The 17,662-nt window shown below is 39.3% G+C and overlaps 1 protein-coding gene across 2 annotated transcripts in view; it reads left to right on the top strand.

The window, feature by feature from the left end:
- Positions 1–6,376, top strand: part of CDH11 (cadherin 11) — an 82,107-nt gene extending 75,731 nt beyond the window's left edge. For both annotated transcript variants that reach the window (XM_080411180.1, XM_080411181.1), the window contains exons 13-14: positions 2,220–2,471; positions 3,473–6,376. In XM_080411180.1, coding sequence (XP_080267306.1) covers positions 2,220–2,471; positions 3,473–3,969 — 749 coding nt within the window. In that variant the 3' untranslated portion in view covers positions 3,970–6,376. The remainder of the gene's footprint in view (positions 1–2,219; positions 2,472–3,472) is intronic.
- The last annotated feature ends 11,286 nt before the right edge of the window (positions 6,377–17,662 follow it).

The raw sequence follows: 17,662 nt of genomic DNA, 5'->3' as shown, positions 1-17,662 counted from the left end.
AATACCTGTTTTTCCTTCCATATTGCCTTTGCAGCCTCTAGGCAGTTGTATCTCAGCCCACTACTAATGCTCATACTTTTTTGCTACAAGAATAATCTGTCCTATTGCAATCTTTTATTTAACAGAGCAGATCTTTGTTCTCATATTGAGGAAATGAATTATTAAATGAATTTTAGAGAACTCTGTGGAGTAGTTTTATTCTATATCAATATATTTTGGTTCAAGTATTACTTGATAGGTTAATAGGTATTAGATGTTACATATCTATTTATACCAAATTGTTATAAGTCCATTAATTTAAAGTCCTAAAATAAGAGTCCTATCACACAGACACTGATATCACTAAAGTCCTTTAAAAATTTGTGCTACAAAGCCTAGCTGGGCAAATGTCGCATGTAAACATTTAGGAGGTTAGAAAGACTGAAAAGAGATGAAGGGCACCTCCAAAACCTAAAAGTAATAACCTATCAGATCTTTATCAGCTTCTCTGTCCTTAGCAAACGCGACCATCCTGTAAAGGAGAAGTTAACAAGCTGTTTTCTATCCAGACATTTTTTGTGAGACTTCAGTATCAGAAGGACTACGGTTCTGTCACACCGAGGTAACTGTGCTGGGCATCAGGTGTGGTGGCCCTGGAAGGAGAGGTGTAGATATGGGGAGATGAATTAATCTGGCATGTAACAAACAGATCTGATCTAGGACAGTCCTACAAAAATTTCATCCTTTCTGGTAGAAGTTATTAGTGGGAGAGTCAGATAAGCAGGGTCCTAGTGCAAACATCCTTCTTATTCCATAAATTGACCCCTGTCCACAAAAATCTGGGGACGGTTTCAGATCTTGTCCTCCATCAGGGGTACTGCCTGCAAGGCTGGTTAGTATAAAGCAAGAATACTTCTCTTTTGGTATAATTTATTCACAAACTTTCATGGAAATAGCAGTGATTAGATCATTAAGAGAGGTTTTATGATTTGCATTATTAAATTCTGGAATTTATGCTGACTCTTCAACAGCAAAATGATTAATCTTCTGCAGTATCCTGAGGCAATAGTAAAATGGGTACCATCGGAGGTGAATTAGCCCTCCCTTAGTAGATAAAAGAACCATTCTTTTATTTTTTTCCTGTCTGTTATATAGTGAAAAATAAAGAGCACAGCAAAACAGAAAAGGTTGTGCGAAGTAAATCCTCATCCTAAAATAGTTTTTGAAGGTCTGAAAGCCACAGATATGATTGTTTCATTTTATTTACTTCAGGATGTTTACAATTTTATAAACTTTGGTTCAGTGTGAGAACTGAGAAACAAAGAGCACAATAACGAAACGCTGTCCGTCTATCCTAGCCTGTGTCCGGTGCGGCCAGGAGCAGGAAGCACTGGCTGTCTCATCCCAGCCTTTCATGTCACACGTTCCCTTTCAAATGCTTGTGCCCCAGGAGGTGTGAAGGACCCTCCGAAACAACCCCCCCGTGGCTAGGCAGCAGCTGGGCTCCCACCTGCCCCAGGAGGCCCATGGCAGACCACCGCTGGGATGGAGCAACACTGCAGCCCTTCCTCCCTCCACACAGCTCAAAACGTGCCCAGACACGCTGTGCCTGCACGATCGAGCTTTCTGAGTAACACAGGGTCTGATAAAATACTGCTTATGTTAGCGTTACAGAAAGAGGTCGACACTGAGGCTCAGATCTGCTAATACACAGCAAATGTTGGCTTCATTTGGGTGGGAGTCTTGCTAACACAGACCATTTTTGTACAGATTTCTGCCTGCCATTCCTGTGGGTCTGACACCACGAACTATAAATCAGAGAGAGTTGTTGGTTTTTTTTCCCTCCACTGAAGGCTTTAATTTTGGAAAAAGACTAGAACCAGCCCAAAGAGCAACACCAAGGCTAAGTCATGATGGTAGTTGATGAATCTTTTGAGTTTCCCAGAAAGTTACTGGAGTGCCAGAAGGAGGTACTAACAGAGAAATGTTGTGTTCCTTGTGTTGCCCTGATCACCCTAAAATAATTAAAGTTGAGCGTGGTACTATATGAATGAAAGGCTATACTGTGATTGCTCTGGGGTCATTGGGAAGGTGATACTTTGTACTGCTCCATTATACAAATAATGCTAAGGCATCTGAAAATCCAGAGCTGTTGCAGCAAGATAGATTTTTTTATATATATGTTTAATAAGAGGATGACTTTGCGGAAAAAATAATGAAGACTGTCTCTCTTTAAACAGATAACACAGCAAGCGTTCTTGTTAGACGTGAAGGATTTAGTCGCCAAAAGCAAGATTTATACCTTCTTCCTATTGTAATAAGCGATGGTGGAGTCCCCCCTATGAGCAGCACCAACACCCTCACCATTCGGGTCTGTGCCTGTGACAGCAATGGCTCCTTGCTCTCCTGCAATGCAGAAGCCTACATCCTCAATGCTGGATTAAGCACCGGAGCTTTAATTGCCATCCTTGCTTGCATTGTGATTTTGTTAGGTAAGAAAGTTCTTTACTCATTACTTTTCTGTACTTGTTTGTGTTTAAAAAAAATTAACCTTGCCTTTGGCTCCAAGATGGAGAAGCAAATCTTAATTCCTTAGCTTTTATTTTTATAGGAGTTACTAATCTGCCTAGCTGAAATGCAGTATGTGATAACTGCAATAGCAGACACCAATGAATTTGTCTAGGTGTGCTCAGAGAATGTCCTTTTGTGGCCTAATATCAGTTAATCAGGGACACTGTTTAAAGGAGGTCGTGACACAGAGTTTTAAGTTTTGTGATCTTCCCTGGATGACAAGTTCCTTATTGAGGTCAGCCAGGATTAACGGCTCCTACCAGCTATTTCCCTCTGACTCCTCTTGTGTTGAGGACAAATGATTGGCTCTAAAGACTGGCTTTTAAGAAAGTGCTGTAAAGCATTTGCTGATTATTTGAAAATACACAAAATGTTTTATTTTGCCCATAGGAATTTATAGTCTTTCTTTTCTTATGTATTTTAAAGTTATTTTATAGAAATTTGAAATGAGAAGGAACACAGCAACAAAGACATCTGTTTTGAGGTTGCTGAAGAAAAATTCCGTTTTTGTGGAAATGAGACATAGAATTAGAGTTAAGCTTTGAGCGTACAAGAGAGAATAAAGTTTCATCTTTGTTTTGTTGCAGATATACACATGACTGGGCTGCCCAAAGGCAGTGTCATAGTGTTCATGCAGCGCTGGGGGCCCACAAATGCTTTTGTTGAATTAGTCTTGCAATAATGAGCAATTAGTAAGAGCGATGGTATTCAGCCCAAATAGAAACCTCCAAATCTGTATGTTCAGTTCCACGTACAAACACCAGTGCTTTTACCTGGCTAGGTATGCTAAAAATGCAGATGTTTGCAAAAACACATGATGAAGCACAGCACAAAAGCTGAGGTTTCAGTGAATGCGATAAGCTGTTTATAAAGGAGCTACTGTCTGAGAGTGCAGTCTAACTTGCTTTTTTTCCCCCTGTAGTTATTGTAGTGTTGTTTGTAACACTGAAAAGGCAGAAAAAAGAACCTCTGATTGTTTTCGAAGAAGAAGATGTCCGAGAGAACATTATTACTTATGACGACGAAGGTGGAGGAGAAGAAGATACTGAAGCTTTTGACATAGCTACGTTGCAGAACCCTGATGGCATCAATGGATTTATTCCTCGTAAAGACATAAAACCCGAGTATCAGTATATGCCAAGACCAGGGCTTCGGCCAGCTCCTAATAGTGTTGATGTTGATGATTTCATCAACACCCGAATACAAGAGGCTGATAATGATCCGACTGCTCCTCCTTATGACTCTATTCAGATCTATGGCTATGAAGGAAGAGGCTCAGTGGCTGGTTCACTTAGCTCCTTAGAGTCAGCAACAACAGATTCTGATTTGGACTACGACTATCTACAAAATTGGGGACCTCGATTTAAGAAACTTGCAGACTTGTATGGCTCCAAAGACACTTTCGATGATGATTCTTAACAATAAAGTTTAAGATTTGGCCTTAAGAACTGTGTCCAATGTTCTGAAGAATCCAGAAGAAATGTAAGCAGGTATTTTTTTAAAAATCAAGAAAAATCTCATTTAAACATTTAAGTTTGACAGAGAGGATTCCTTTGATAAAAAAGGACATAGAAGTGGTAAATACTGTGAAGTACCTTTTCCTACAAAAGGCAAATATAGAAGTTGGCTGCCAACTTCACTAAAGGAAAAAACCCACTTAAGAAATACAAAATATTTAAATGAAGGAAAATGCTAAACGTGAACCTACAAATAAGGGAAATCTTTTATGTATTGTGAACATCTAAATCTTTTATGTCAAAGAAGCTTCCACAAATTAGAAAAGATAACAGTTCTGAGCTGTAATTTCGCCTTAAACTATGGACACTCTATATGGTAGTGCATTTTTAAACTTGAAATATATAATATTCAGCCAGCTTAAACCCATATGATGTATGTACAGTACAATGTACAATTATTATGTCTCTTGAGCATCAAACTTGTTACTGCTGATTCTTGTAAATCTTTTTGCTTATACTTTCATCTTGAACTAATACGTGCCAGATATAAAAACTCTGTCTTGTTGCGGTGGGAGGCGCCCTATTTCTATGTCATTTTTAATGTATCTATTTGTACAATTTTAAAATTCTTATTTTAGTATACATACAAATATCAGTATTCTGACATGTAAGAAATGTTACAACATCACACTTATATTTTATGAACATTGTACTGTTGCTTTAATATGTGCTTCAATATAAGAAGCAGACTTTGAAATAAACTGATCCTTTTTTAATTCTTGTTCTGGTTATTAAGCATATAAGGAAAAACATAGTGTTTCTAATGTCCCATTTATAGTTCTGACTAATTTACTACAATTGTGACCTTTTAATAGCCTTATTTATTATGTGTTTGTAGTTGGTTTGTTGCCTTGTTAAGTGATTATTTAAAAATCAAGTACATTTTACAAATGTTTTTTAGATTAAAAAAAATGTAATGTCTGGTGAACATTTTGTACCCTCTATCTACAGCTTGTGGCTGCTCCCAGAACACAGTAATAATCTGCATATAATACTACTGTGTTTTCTGGATAAAATTAAGTGTAACACTTTTCAGTATTTCCCATGTAATATGCATTTATCTTATATCTTAGAAATTCCAGAGGTTTCAGAAATGACTTTGTAAGTGGACAGGAGTATTCTGTACTTACAATTTACTCCAGGCTTGTGAATTTCCATATCTGTGCTAAGCTTCTGCGGGTTCTAGAGACTTAAATCTGACCCAGTTTAGCTATAAGTTCCCTAAAGATTATTCTACCTGACAATTACCTTACCTGAGTAGTAATTAAGATTCTGGCACTTTTTTTTTTTTCCTTTTGATTTTTTTTTTTCCATTTACTGCAGTAGAATAGCATCGTCTACTGATAGGAAGGCATTTTAATTTGTGATGGCAGAAATACAGAGTGCTTTCAGAGTTGTTCTTTGTAATGTATGTTTTTAATCGAAAAATGATCTATAACTTTTTATATTAGTTCAGAATGAGCAAGGGATTGGAATATGTTCTGCGCATCAACATTTTCAGCAGCTGTGTACAGCTGTACTTCTGCTAAATTTAATATAGTTTGCTGTTTAGGGTCAGAGATCAGCAGCTGCAATATGGGAAGAGGCAATAAATAGAAATGATACACATTTTTCTACCGTTCATTTTACAGACCCTGTCCTTCTTTTGCAGTCAGATACCAAACTGCTCGATCTGAGAGGAAATCTGGTCTGTTGGTGTATTGCTTTTCTGAAGACCCCCCATATATGTAGTTAGATTAAAATTTAACTTGTTAAAATTATGAATGATGTTTCAGCTCTATATTCATAACATATTCACTTGTCCCATTATATCCCTATGTTTTATAAGGCAGAGTTTGCTAAATCAGCAGATTTGCTCTACGATGTTTATTGTAATATTTCACCTTATTATAGCTGTATGCATTCTATATAATTCTATAGTTTATTATTAACTTGGTTCAAATTTCTTTGGTTGTTGATTTTTCTCTGTTTATAATCCAAAGAATATTTTGCTAGATTTGCACATTTCTCCATTATAAATTTAAATAAACATTAAAAAATGAAACGAGTATCAATTTACAAATTAACAGATTGAAATAAAGTTAAAAAAGCCATTTGTAGGACTCCATCCTCATTGATGCTATCTGGGTTTATTTCACTTTTGAGCAAGTTTTAGCATTAATAACTGCATTTTCTACATTTTTATGTTTAATTTTTAAGAAGGACATTGTCGACTACATTTTTTAATAGTTTTAAATGCTTTGAGTTTTAGTCTCTATTGTTTGTAGCACTCTCATAGATGCTTGGAAATAAATTTTCTTTCCCTGCTGGTTTTGTCCTTTTTCATTTGATTATTTTTCCCCTTCCCAGTGACTATGCAATTATCATACTGCTTTATTAAGTTAGTCTTGCTAATCTCAGCCAACACTACCGCTGAAATGCTGGGAATTATACTCATTACGTATCATCTGCAACACCCCAAATGAACAGCGTGTTTTGGCACCACAACAGGACATTTATTTGTGTTAAACTTCACAGCAGTGGTCACCGGAGTCTCAGGCTTATAATCTGAGAGCGTAAAAACCAGCCCAGCAGCGCTGGGTTAGTCCCTGACACAAATCAGAAAGGACTGTGGGCTGGGGCTGTAGTTCCTTGCGGTGATCCCAGGGATCTGAGCAGCCTGAGATGGGATTTACTTGCCTGAATTACTTTAGCACAGGCGCTCGCACTCTTCCCGACTGAGCTCAGGGAAGGACCAAGCCTCGTGTCCATGGAAGGCAACGGAAAGATTAATTACAACTTCAGTGGGTTTGGAGAGAAACCCTAATTAAAAGGAGGATTGTTATGAGTGAGCCAGGTAGGTAAGGGACAGAAGCAAGTGCAGGTGATGTTTTGGCCTCTCCTTTCCTTCTTGTGAATCCTGCCTGAGGCATCATTTGGCAGGGGGACACAAAACCCCCCCAAATACCCTCAGTAACAGGCAGTGTGACACTACCAGAAGTGATGTTTGTTCTGCGAACTGAGCACATGCATGTGCTCCTGTTGGCAAAAACACAGAGCTCCTTGTCTAGCTGCTTATTACCAGGAGCATTTGCATCTGACACGCTCCCCGTCTCACGTATATCCACCATGCGTTTGTACACAATTCCTCTCATCACCGGCAAGAAGCAATTAGGTATGCAAGTTCAGTGCTGGTTGCTAAGGGAACTCTCAAAACTTACATTGATATGGAAGAAGAGGGTTTGTTTGGGATATTTTAGATTGCCCCTGTCATGTTCTTGCCATTATGTCAAGCGGTTTTTGATACCATGTCAAGGGGTACAAGCTTGCCACCAACATTTAGGTAATCCTGTGCGAGATCACGCCTCAGAAACTGATACGACCACAGATGAGAACATCTAAGTAATTTGCATGTTTTCTTGGCTCCATATCATTGACTGACTGACAAAATAAAATGCTGAATTTTACCATGTTGGAGCTGATAAGCTTGCAGAAGCAGCGAAGAATAAGAATTTAAATCAGGCTCACAAAGAGGCAGCCTTAGCTTTATGGGAACCAAAAGCCTGGAATACTTTTATGTCTTCCCCACCCAGCAGAATTCTCAGAACTCCACATTCTCATTGAGTACCTCAATAACAAACAATCGAGGTAGGCTCTGTGCAGGCTTCCACTTTGGTGGCTGATCAAGGCACTGAGCTACTGAAAAGCTGAACAATCAGCACCCGAACCATATTTTTAAAAAGAGAGAGAGCAGAAGGGAGAGAGAAAGAGAGTAAAAAAGAATGGCTTGTGCAGTAATGCATGAGCTTGTCAGAATTAGTTAGATGCCAGTCTCTGGAGGTTTGCTATTGCTTTCACTAATTTGGGCTGAGACTGGAGATCAACAGGTTTGACCCAGTTCCAGGTCAGTGAACTGGACCAGGCAGGCTAGTGAATAAAGTTTTCCATTATTTAATATCACTAATCTCAGCATTCAATAAGGAAGGCTGTTTCAAATCCTTGACTGACCAGGCTGGGTTGACTATGAATACCCAAGTCACAAACAGAACAATTTTCACCAACCCTGATTTGTAGATTCATAGTCATTTGAAAATCATGCTGCTTGTAGCTCCATACAACGACCTGGGCCTTGCCTGCACACCAGCTTTAGCTCAGTATTTGTTGCTCCCTCCCTTAGTAACTGCAAACTGTTTCCCAGATTAGGTCTCATGCCTTCTCACAGCAGAGGGAGCACGGAAGCTGCAACCTGACGCACAGATAGCGGCTTTGCACATATGACACCGTAACTTCACATGTGCATACACACACTGGTTGTTGCCCATTGTACATTGGATGTACATGAGAAGTACATCCAAGACCTCCTACCTCCTGGGCAGAGGTGGTGGCTGTGCATAACAGGGGCAAGTGTTTACACATGTAGGGGTTTCTGCAGGGTACATGGAGCATTTCAGGTTTCTCCATGGAAAGAAAGAAAACACATATGCCCAAAGAGGGGGAGACCTGCTTGGACTGTGTGTGGCTTTACAAAGACCTCTTCCCAGGTCAGAGAAGTGCCCTTTTCAAGAGTCTTTCAGACTTTCTGTTGGAATTTGCATTCTATAAATAATTAAATGTTAAATGGGGAGGGGAATTGAACCTGAGATTATCAAAGTCCTTGTGAGGGCTCTAACTGCCAAACTCAAAAACTGATTTATATTTTCTATTTTAAGTTGTACTTGTTTAATCCATTTGTGGTTGCTTATAACTGCATCAAAAACCAGCCGAAGCACCAGCCAGGCTGATGGGCAAAGCACTCCATGGCTGGGGCAGGGGAAGCTGCTTTGGAGTGACAAATTCATAGCTGGTATGGATGGGGAGTAAAACATCATCTGCTAAACCACACTGCCAGGAGGTGAGAAGGAGTAAACACATCTGTCATTTGCTGCATTTCTTTTTATGTTTATAAAATCAGGACAGATATGTAATTACTTACCTTTCTAAGTCTAGGAGAAGACGTCTGGTTTATCTTGAGTCCTCTTGGCTAGGGCTGTTGGTTAGGCTCTTCATTGTAGGGATGCTCTTTTAAAAGAAAGAGAAAAGCTTAATATTTTAAAAACTAGAAAGAAAAAAAAAAGATTTTAAAAGACTTTTAAAGCTATCCCCAAATTTTAAAACATGCCTAACATTTTTGGTGGTTAGTGAAAGAGACTTAAACTTTGTGACTGCTTTGGACTGAAGTTACTGACTGCTTTCCTTTTTTTAAAATTAAATATGGTTTTCACTTTTTTTTATTGACCAAATCCATATGCTGTTCTCCAGGCCTTTTTGCAAGTGAAGGGTTTATTTTGTTGTTGTTGTCTTCTTTTCCAACCTAAACGATTCCACGAATCCATGACTCATTACTTTGGCTGCCAAGGCAAATTTCCTCCAGCTCTAGCACCAGCAGGCCTTGCAGACATACCACTCCACTCACAAAGCTGCTTTATAAATATGAAGCACTTCTGTATTGTTCTTTATGATATATGGAGGTCTTAAGGGGCCCAGGAGTGTGTGTGGCTTTTTTTTGTTTGTTTTGGAGCTGTAATGCTTTCACTTTCACGACTATAAAATTGCTTTTCCATGCTTGCACGCTGTGCTCATTGCCCTATCTCTGGGTGGTAAGGAGCAATTTTTCAGGGAGTAATATACTCCCTCATACTTGGCAGGGTGTCTTTGGAAAGCTCCATTGTTCCTCTGTCGCCAAAGATGGCCTTCTTTCCAGGAGACTATTCTCCCTGCTGCAGCCTGAGCTCATATTTTCCTTCTTATTAGCACACTGAAGAAAGTCATCATTAATCAAATGCAAGCACATTTAGCAAAGTTCAATGTGTATGAAAAATTTATGTCAACCTTTAGGCTCTATGACAGCCCCAAGGCTTCACTTAATAAGTTCTATAATGACTTACTGTTAATGGCCGATTCACATTATCTCTTTGAGGTCTATTGGGCCTTTCAGTAACATTTTCTATTATTGATTATGGAGCTGTTGTACCTTATCAAGACATATAAGCAAAACTGTTGTTTATGTTCTTTGCTTTCTAAAATGGAAAGTTGGATGCTTTAAACTGTAAAAACTCACAGAACATCATTTTCACCCATGTTAATTTATGTGGCTCTAGGACATTACAATAGTGAATGAAAAAGTAGCTATTTGTGGGGGTCTGGCAGAAGCTTTTGGAAATTACTAGAAATTTGACATATCTTGTCCATTGATTTAGCAGAAATCTACACTTCAAAAACTGTCATCATCCAACCATCTATCACCCTTGCTAACAGTCTCAGACGAGGTCAAAGACAGAATGGCTGACTGCCCTAGCTTCTGCAATTTTGGTCGCTAATGAATCATATTTAAGCTCAGACATTTAATTTCTTTCAGAATTCTTTCTGGGGAAAATAATTATAAAATTCAAAAGGGAAAGGTTTCTGACAGCTGAGCACTGCCTATTCCTGTGGCTTTACAAAATGGTCCAGCAAATGCTTTTCACTAAACACAATCTCTTAAGATGGCTCAGTACTCAGAATTGTATTATTTTCTAAAGCCTAGATCTTGTATACACTTACTATTTAGCACGTTGACAATGTTTATTACTGTGAATAAATAGTAGCACACATAATAGTAAGTATAATGTGGTAACACTACTGTAATCTAAGTGATCCCACACTACTGGAAGCTAGTGTCTCTCACTGTGTTGAAACATCGTTAAATGAAAGAATATGAACACTTTATATGCCTACACATACTGCTACTCCACTGCAGACTACTCTGAAGTGCTGGGTGTCATGTAAAATTCCTTTCATGAAGAAAAAATCCTCCAATAACACGTAAGCATCCCACTAAGAATCACTAAAATGGCATTTTTTTTTGTCATGGCCACCCAAAGAGAACTGATTGTATGTTTCATTCATGTAAGTAATAATATGCAACTGTAGTAAAGGAAAAAATATAGAAGACAAAAGTAAATAAAGCCATAGGACTTCCTTTAAAACGTTCTGAGAAAGCAAGAAGACAACAGCAGGAATTCATTGTATTGAGAGATACTATAAATCACCAGCCAGGTCAGCACCTACTATTGAGCCACTATAACACATAGATCAAAATCGAAGTCTGTCTTCCTTGCTGTCCCCTCCTCCCCTTTCCCGTCTTACTCACAAAACTAAACTTTCTCCAAGTGCGGAGATGATGCAAGGTCAGAAGCCACCTTACTGAACACACCACCACACCAGCACCCAGAACACAGATCAGAGGCATTTCATCTGTTTGGGTTTGTTGTGTTTTTTTTTTTTGTTGTTGTTGTTGCTGTTGTTTTTGTGGTTTGTTGTGGTTTTTTTTTATGTTTGGATTTTTTATATGTGCCCAATGGTGCACTGTAAAATCACTTAATACTAACTGGATCGATTCGTAGATACATGGCATGGCTTTTGCACTACCATCTTCATGCTTCTGATGCTGGCCCAGCAGCCCGGTAGAAGTGGACAAGTACATTCAGAAATCTGCTGGCTGCTTTTCAAGTGAGATCACAGTATAAACAAGCTATTTATCACCAGACTCTTTAAAGAATTAAAAGCTGTGCATAACCCTGAATATTCCAAGGAGACTATTGCTGGTAAACTGCTCTCAGCCATAGCGGATAATCAGAAACTTTAGCAAAAAAGCTTTGCTATTAACTCTGCTAGAAAATAAAGAGGGCATCTGTACTTGACTGTAATAAAAAGCTAGTGCAAAATGTCTGCATGATACTAACAGAGACCAGAGTTTTAATGAGAGCTGGGGAAAAAAGAATGACTAGAATTTCTGAATGTTTATTCGCCCTTGGTGGATTATGAGATGATATGAAAGTCCCTGCTTTTTTTAGTCCAGAGGTCAGTATGGAGTTGTGCTAATGAAAGTGCATTAGACTCCCACTGCACCTATAAAATTCAGAACCCAAACTAACCCTTCCAGTGCTGTACATGAAGCCACGTGCTGGCAATTCACTGCAGAACGGCCTCTTCCCATCACGCACGCCCGAGGTGAGCCAGATTTCAGCAGTCAGCTCTTCTGTTTACTTGGCACCACACAGGTGACTGCAAAAACCTGTCTCCAAGAGCCTGGACTGCGTCCTTTCTTGTGACCTCCCTCACAAGCCTCAGGCGTTATCATTCTTTGCTACCAATTTATGTTGGCTGCAAAGTCTAAGGGCAAAATTTATGAGCTATTCCCGGGAGTCACAAGCTGGAATAGTCACTGATGGAGGGGGAATTCAGGGCTCACTGCCCAGCGCCGGGGCACCCAGGCTGTCCTGGGAGCAGCGTAGGTGTGCCAGCGGCAGAGATGCATCTGCCAGGAGAACAATGCACTGTGACCAAACCATCAAAACCCACCACCCCCGTGGCTAGGAAAACACTTTCCATTTTGGGGAGTCAGGAAACAGCTGAAGAGAAGCATTTCCAGGAACACTGCCTGTATGCAAAGGCCGGGCAGCAGCAGAGGGGCTGAAGCAGAGGCAGCAGGGGGAGGAGGAGGTTCACCTTCAACCATCCTGGCCCCCCTGTGCTTCCTTCACTATCTGTCTTGAAAACCATTTCAGGGAAGAGTGGGAAAAGATTCAAGCAAACTATTTTGCGGCTGATTGGTAAAACGTCACATAGGGAGAGAAACAGAAGTCTACAAGACAGGCAAGATAATCTGAGCATGAACGAAGGTGTAAAAGGGATTCGGTTCTCAATTCTCTCCTCAGCCCCCATTCCCCAGCCAGCACTTTGGTTGCATTGCCCTGACGGAGGTCTGACACCGAAGCATGGACAGGGAAGACAAATCAATGCAGGCAACAAGTTTGCTTCTGTGCTAGTAGGAATAGGGCTGCTCCGATGCCCTGCAGATCTGTTGGGGGTGCAACTTTTTAAAGAAAAAAGATCACTACTGACATCAAACATAACCCTGCAGCTCTTAAATCACTTTCTCTCATAACCCCATTGATCTTTAAGAATAGTGACAGACCCCTAGAAAACTTTCATCTGTTCTCTGCTGGGTCGCTTTAGCATCACATCACGTTCTGGGAATCCCCTGTTGGGTTAGTACATCTCCACTGTCATAGTGCTGAGGGAGTCAGAGCAGAACATTGCTGCGAAGCACGGGATAGCCTTTAAGTGCTCCGCTCACCAAAGCTTCCTTCTTCACAGCTGAACAGCAGTGAAGCAGGGTGTCCAGCAAGTACAAGGCTACTGCACTTAATGGGCCAAACTAAGAGTTATTTATCTGCCAAAGAGCCTCTGTTGCTTTCTCAGAAAATTCAGAATTAGTCATTGTCTGTCATTTCAAATCACATCATCATTTAAAGTCAGAAGACTTCATTGTTTGCATTGCTTTATTAGACCTGATTTCTGACACATGAACTCCTTTCCTTGAGGTTTCTCCAAGCACACTTCAGCACGCTTGTTTTACTCTATTCCTGCTACTCACAGGGAAGACTACATGCTCGATTTGGCGTCTGGTTTTTGTTGTTGTTTTCTTTCTTGATATTATTTAGAGTACATTTAAAACGTGTTCTGCTTGCCACCCTGAGTACTCTATTAATATCCTTGCCACAAGCATCCAGAACTCAGTGTATTACTCTCCGTCAAGAAAATTTAGGGATGATTTCAGTTAAAGATCGGTGTTGCCATGGAGGAGCAGAATATCACTCTGGTCAGTTTAATGAATAAATAGGGTGAATACTAATTCATTGCTCACTTCCACAGGTCCTTCTGGTTCACTTGCAGAGGCTACAAGGAGCACAGATATTGCCTAAGCAATAAGGGCAGTTTGTAAAGTTTAGGGCCCATATTAATCACAAATAAGGTCAGAGGAATCACTAGGGTTATGCTAGGGAGAAAGGTGGCCATATGCAAATTTAATGTAGAATAGTCTCACCCTGCCAAAGAAAAGAGAAAGAAAAACACAGAGGGTTTTAGGCACTGCCAGTGCATATTATTCAACTTTCATTAGCTCTCCTAAGAACAAGCCAGAGAATTGAATTTGGATTCTTGCTGCAATGCTAAACCGCAGCCCATCTGTTTTCCATTCCCAACAATGGAGAGACCAAAATTTATGCAAAAAAATTTTGCTCTAGGATTCGAAGGTTTAAATAGCAGTTACCTCAAAATCTGGTACATCGCCCCTCTTTCCGAGACGCATTTTAGAAGAGCGTTTTGTGTTCAGGCTTCTTACGCCTGTGTTTGAACACTGTTTGAAGTGAGTCAGGAGTTTTGCTTGACAAACGGTTGCTGTGATCCAAGGCCCATATGGCTTGTTTTGGAGTGTGTAAAGGTCATTGCTTCTGTTAATACAACTAGTACAAATACTTCCCTGCCATCTGACGATGTTCCTCCTCATTCAGATTGGCAGCCATTTCCCCCCCACAATCTGGAATTTCCTTTCAATGTGGGTTGTTGAAGTGGAGATGATAACAGTTTTAAAATCAAAGGTTGAATGCTTCTGTTGAGTTATACTTGGAACCGACCATGTTCTGTACAGTGAGAACATCCCATATGGAAAGGACATATGTGTTGGATACAATAATACATAAATAGTGGATATAATTTTATGTAACCCTTATATTCTTCTAACAGTTACATATACTTCTGTAATAAGACAGGTGAAATAGATGACTTCACTACTGATATTTAAGTCCATATGTTGAAATCTTGCACAATAAATAGGGAGTTTGAAAGACAGATTTAATTGTTCAGTATTTTTCAAACATTTGCATTGACACAAGACACACTTGAAAGCCCTGTTGACATGTTCTTACATAATAACACTGTAGACAGTACCGTAACTTCACAGTATGACATCCACCCTGGATGGACACGGACGGACACACACTCATAAACTGTCAAATAGAAAGTATTTAGACTCATTTCCCCCCTGAACTAGCTTAAAAACAAGTCAAGTTTTTGGAGGAACAGAGTAGGTGAAAAGTTTCTGTGAAAATGTTGAGAGCTAAGATTAAAAGAATCCTGACAACTGTTTTTGTCATGAAATTTCAGCATTGCTAAGATTTAGAACTGGGATGTGGAAACTGGCAGGAGGATAATCATGTCATCCCTGATCTCCACTTAGCTCTCCCTAAGAAAACCCATCCAAATGTAGAAAATGTATAAGCTTCAGAGGGGAAAAAAACAACAACAATAAAATAAAACAGTTTGCAGATGGTCAGTGAAGACCTATTATTACTTGGCAGCTAAATTCTCTAGAGAGTCTGGGCAGAATTTTTTCCAACCCTCTCCTTGCCCTCCCCAGGCTCAGCACCAGCTCCCCCCAGACAAGCTTGAGCACTGAGCTGCCATTAAAACAGGATGTGGGAGGGGTCAAAATAATGACAATTCTGTTTATTCTAAAGGAGTTCAAATAAGTTTTCTTTTCTTAAGAAACTATAGTCATTTTTTAAACCCGCATTACCAGTTTCAAAAGTCAGGGAACAGCTACAATACCTTCAATGCTCATAGTAAGTCAGTCGCAACCATCTTTTCCTAATGACCACTGTATTACTTTACACATCTCTCCAGAAATTGTAATAATGCTTGTTTTCCCTTGTAGTGACCAAAACACCACAACTAGTTTTGCTGGAACAATTTTTTAAACCTTTTTTTTTTTTTTTTTTCCCCTCCTTATTTCTCTGTCAGTAAATACACTGGCATTGCTTTGTGAGAACTTTTGGGGAAGAGGTCTGGGGAAATATGTTATTCTCTTAGCATATATTCCCTGGAAATTAATCACCTATCAGATGAAGAACCTAATGGTTTGTGGCCTTGCAGTTATTACAGTCGCATTAAGCACTGAAACTAACTGCCTTTTTTCAGCGGTACTCCAATAACCATCAAGCTTTATAAAAGAAATCCACATGCTTATTCTATGCTTTTTCATATATCTGATAAAAAAATTAGCTCAGTGTTTTAACTGAGCTGTGTGCCAATTTTATATAAAAGAATCATTTAAAAGACTTCAAAGCTCTGTTGATGCCTAGTGTGGGCTTCAAAAAAACCCTAAATCTGAAGTGTCTTTTTTTTTTTTTTTTTTTCAAAGCATTTCCAGAGATCCTCCTTGTAAAAGGATTTGTGCTCTATGAACCTATTTGAAAGTTTTCATCTCCTTGTGGAACTAAGCAATTTTATTCTTTGCCTGTTTGTTTGTTTCCTACCTAAATAATTGAAAATGCTGTGAATCAAACCGGGTGGGAAAGAAAAAAATCCTACAGTGGATTTCAATGGCCAGACCCAGGCTATTAAAGAATAGATTAACACTGCAGAATGGGAATATTTTACCAGCCTGACCACTTCAAACTGAAATCTAGCTTGCTGTACTACATGCAGCAATGAGAGTGCTTCTTCTCACCAAACAAGCGAATCCTTAATCAACAACTTTACAGCCTTAAGAAACAACACCCACCCCCCCCAAGTACATAAAAGCCAAGTTACCTATAAAACACTTAATTTAGTTTTTATAACAACCTTATTATAACCATTATTGACATGATTAGGCCTTTATAGTACATTAGTGGGGATTTTAATTTTCACACCCAACAAAAATTAAAGAGCAAATTTCCATAGGTTCCCTCTACAAGCTATTAGGTAAATTATGGGAGGAGCTGTAAAGAGCCTTCTTGCACCCTCTTGCTGCTCCCACACACTCTCAATGTGCCGTTTCTGGTGCCCATCCATCCTTCTATGCCATTTAACTGGTAGGAATATTTTTATTTTTTTCTTAAATTGAGTTAAATTCTGTCTGGTTTAATGAGCTAAAATGATAAAGCAATAAGAAAACTAACTAAATAACAAAAATTCCTGGAAGCCACCCAAATGGGATGCAACCTTTTACTCACTGTGACGAAGACCCTTCACTGTTACCAAGTCCTCTGATCACTGCAGGGAGGTACTATCACTTACTGATGCAAAAAATTCCGGTAGCCTTTTGAACACTGCATGGCTGATTCTGCAAGTCATCCTGTGTATTATCTTATACATCTTTCCTTCTAAAAATATTCAGGGATACTGCAAAGCTTGTTCCACAAGTAATTTTTAAGTAAAAATGTGTTTCTACTTTTTTTTTTTTTTTAAATGCACATATCGCTCATTGACTCACGCTGACACATGTGCATATAACTTCACATTTTCAACAGATTACTGTATATTTTGGCAGCCTTCAGTTACACGTTATTAAGTCACTTGTGTTTTTACAGAACTGACTAATTGTATTGATAGCCCTTAGACATCATTCCTATAGCAACTGCAAAATTTTGAGGTGCTTCAAGTAACCAGAAATTTAAACAGCAACATTGATACTTAACCCATTATTAAACAGTAATAACTAGCGTAGTTAAAAAGAAAGGAAAAGACTTACCAAAAAAAATCCCACACCTAAAGCTTTATACTTCACAACTCTGCCATAACAGTCTTCAAATTCCAATTTCTCCAACCTGCCACAGCCCCCCTTAAACAGGCAGCACACCCATGTGATGTATCAGCTCCTCCTCTCACTTTCATGTCACCTGCAGGTTGAGGGTGTGGCTGGTCCCAGCACCCAGGTCATTAATGAAGGTGTAAACCACCCTGGAGCTGCCCAAATTAAAAGCAATGTAAGA

Source organism: Falco punctatus (genome assembly GCF_963210335.1).
Source record: "Falco punctatus genome assembly, chromosome: 14".
Classification (NCBI taxonomy): domain Eukaryota; kingdom Metazoa; phylum Chordata; class Aves; order Falconiformes; family Falconidae; genus Falco; species Falco punctatus.
Note: the sequence above shows the minus strand (reverse complement) of the source record. Positions and strands in the feature narration are given on the sequence as shown.